This window comes from Austrofundulus limnaeus, unplaced genomic scaffold (assembly GCF_001266775.1).
Source record: "Austrofundulus limnaeus strain Quisiro unplaced genomic scaffold, Austrofundulus_limnaeus-1.0 Scaffold308, whole genome shotgun sequence".
Lineage (NCBI taxonomy): Eukaryota > Metazoa > Chordata > Actinopteri > Cyprinodontiformes > Rivulidae > Austrofundulus > Austrofundulus limnaeus.
Window position 1 is genome coordinate 128,697 of NW_013952710.1, and position 2,909 is coordinate 131,605.

General features: G+C 38.7%; 1 protein-coding gene across 1 annotated transcript in view; it reads right to left on the bottom strand.

Annotated features, from left to right (window-relative positions):
* LOC106527087 (DENN domain-containing protein 3) overlaps window positions 1-2,909 on the bottom strand; it is a gene marked incomplete at its 5' end in the record, with an annotated part of 22,752 nt that overhangs the window by 3,737 nt on the left and 16,106 nt on the right. The window contains 5 exon segments of the mRNA XM_014021852.1: window positions 437-576; window positions 879-986; window positions 1,177-1,306; window positions 2,086-2,256; window positions 2,340-2,602. Coding sequence (XP_013877306.1) covers window positions 437-576; window positions 879-986; window positions 1,177-1,306; window positions 2,086-2,256; window positions 2,340-2,602 — 812 coding nt within the window.

Consider the following 2,909-nt stretch of genomic DNA (forward strand, 5'->3'; position numbering starts at 1 on the left):
TAAATCTGCTGTTTTACATGATTGTTGAATGAAATTAACATAATTATTAATTTATTGTAAAAACATGACAGATAATCTGTGAAACAGAACCAGTTCAGCTGTTGTTTATCTGTTAGTTTCTATGGAGGCTGTGAGCTGTTGTCGTTTGGTCTGTTTCTGCTCCTCCATGCTGTCACAGATGCTAACAGTGGACGGTATGGGCGGGGCTCAGTCTAKTGATCTTATTCAAGTCTATGATTTTATCACTATCCCTCCAAAAAAATGAAAATGCATCAGCACAAAAAAAAAAACGCCAAAATTACCTGCTCACATCTGTTACACACTTGACAAGTCTGAGTACTCTTCAAGTCTCAGGAAGATATTTTGAAGAATGAAAATAAAAGGAAATCCTCTTTAAATATTTAAAGGTAACTCAGTAAACCGTGTCTGCTCTCACCACTTGGGCCTCTCCGACCTGAATGTCGTCCTGCAGCATCAACCAGCTGGCTGCATCAAAAACGACCACCCTCCCTCCACTGAGAGCCACCCACAGCTTCGGGTTCATCTCACACTGAGAGCTGCTGCCGCTTAACTGACCTGAAACAAACAAACAAACAAACAAACAAACAAAAACAGATGATGTCTGAGAGAGAAGTAAATTAACTTTAAATTAAAATTAAATTAGCTCAAAGCCAAACCGGCAAACTTTTCCTCATCAGTCTTCAGCTTATATGATATCAAATTAAGCTTGAATTTCTTATCAACGATTAAAAAAAGTTAYACCAACAAGATGACATGTTTTTAAAGATAATATGACTACTATATGACTACAATGTGACCTGAATGTTCTTTAACCATCACATAAAATAAATCACTCTGAAAGTAGTTTCATCAGATACCTGGAGTGTACAGCAGCACATGGACCGTCTGAGGTTCTGCCAAGTCCAGTGACGGGTTGATCTTGTGCTTTAAAGTCTCTGAGGCAGGGTCAGGTTCCTTTATAGGAGCTGAACAAACACAACTAATGAACAAATAAACTTTAGAACATGCACAGAGAACAAACAATAGAAAATAATTAGAGATTATTAAATAACGTTCAATCAAACTCCCTAAAATAAAATAAAAGTTTAGTGGTATTCCAATAAATGCAGAGAGTTCTGCAGAATTTTTGGAAGAGAAAAAAAGGTCAAGCCAGACCCTCGTTGTTGAATTGATCAAAGTAAGCCAGTTTTGAGGCAGCAGCGATGGACTTCTGTGTCTGCAGGCAGCCTACGACAGCATCCATCAGCAAGACGTTGGTCAGAGCTTGAGTCATGAACTCAGGGTCCTGGACAAACAAAAAGGAAAATTCTGTTTGTTTTAGAAGAAAATGAATTCTTTTAATTTGGTTTTAGGACCCACGGTGGGTTCTCAACCCTAATTTGCTGTAGATGAAACCTTAAAGTGCCCGTGACATCAACTTTTTTGTAAGAAATGTGAATAAATTTTTGGAAAGACAACATTATTAACATATCATGAAACAAATTTTGCGATGCTCAGATGGACGGTTGTTGAGATATTTGCATGTGAAGCAACAGGAAGTGATGTCAAAGAGGAATGTCTGCATATGAATATAAAAAAATGTCACCAATTATTTTGAGACAAATTATAATCATCCTATTTACAATGTGTTAACATTTTTAAGACTTCTGACAGATTTATTTAAGACATTTTAAGGCTAATTAAGGCCTTATTTTTGGATCAATGAATTCAATGCCTTTTAAGACTTTTTAAGGATCTGCAGGAACCCTGATTTAGCAACTGCTAATCCACTAATAAATTTTAAAATTAGCAAAAGTCCTAAAGCACTAATCAGGAAATTAGTTCCTCTATTATTGCTTTAGGGCTTTAGGGGAACTGTGCCCACCACTGTTAACCTTAAATGAATGATTTAAATGTAAAGAAGAAGGATTTAAAATCTTGATACGTCTATTTCAATGTGGTTTTTATTTTCCTGTTTACGGCCATTTCGTGCAGAAAAGAAAAGTTAAAAAACAGACGGTAAATATTACTGCAGCTTCTGCCCCGTTTGTTAAAATATTCTGACATTTGTTTCCTGTGTTGTACCTTGTGTTGGTCTGCCATCCTGCGTCCCCCCCACATCTCTCTGACCACCAGGTTCCAGAGTTTGGTCTCTGTCTTCAGGTTGGCCTCAAACACTTCAGACCTGCCGGAGGACTGGATGCGAAGAGAGGAAACACGAGCGAGAAGGAAAGGAGCTGAGGCAACCTTCAGCCCCTGCAGAGAGACAGAGAACGGATTGATTCAAACGGGGGTCCGARAATCACACCGGTGGGACCGAGGACGATTCAACACTTAACCTGTATGTCTCTGAATTTGGTGATTTCCAGGAAGCCTGGTTTCCCCTCAGTGACCAAAAACAGACGTTTCTGCGTCATGGCGATTTTACCGACACCACGGGACGTCTTCACAGAGGACGACAACTTGTAGACACATTCGCTGTCGTCCAGCTTGGAGACCACCTCAGAGGGCAGGTTGACATCTTGTGCTTCGGCCTCCATCTCCCTCCAAAAGGTGTGGAAGAGTCTGAAGACTTCAGGGACTACTGCCTGCTTTGGATGGCCTGAGACAAAAAGAGATTAGAAGAAAAAAATAATGTAGTGAGAGGTAAKATAAAAACAAACTACCACTGCAAAATCAGGAGCTACGGCAACAAATAACGCCCAGAAAACTAATATATGTGACCCATCGCATCGAAACAAGGATTAAGTCTAGAAGTGGGATATGGAGAAATAGGCAAATATAGTGTTTTGATTAAAACRTGTGCAAAAATTGCATTTTGTCAAAACATAATGAAGACTTATCAATGTATCATTTGAATGAACTGTCTGAAATATAATAATAAAACAAAATTTTGAAGCACTTTTTTG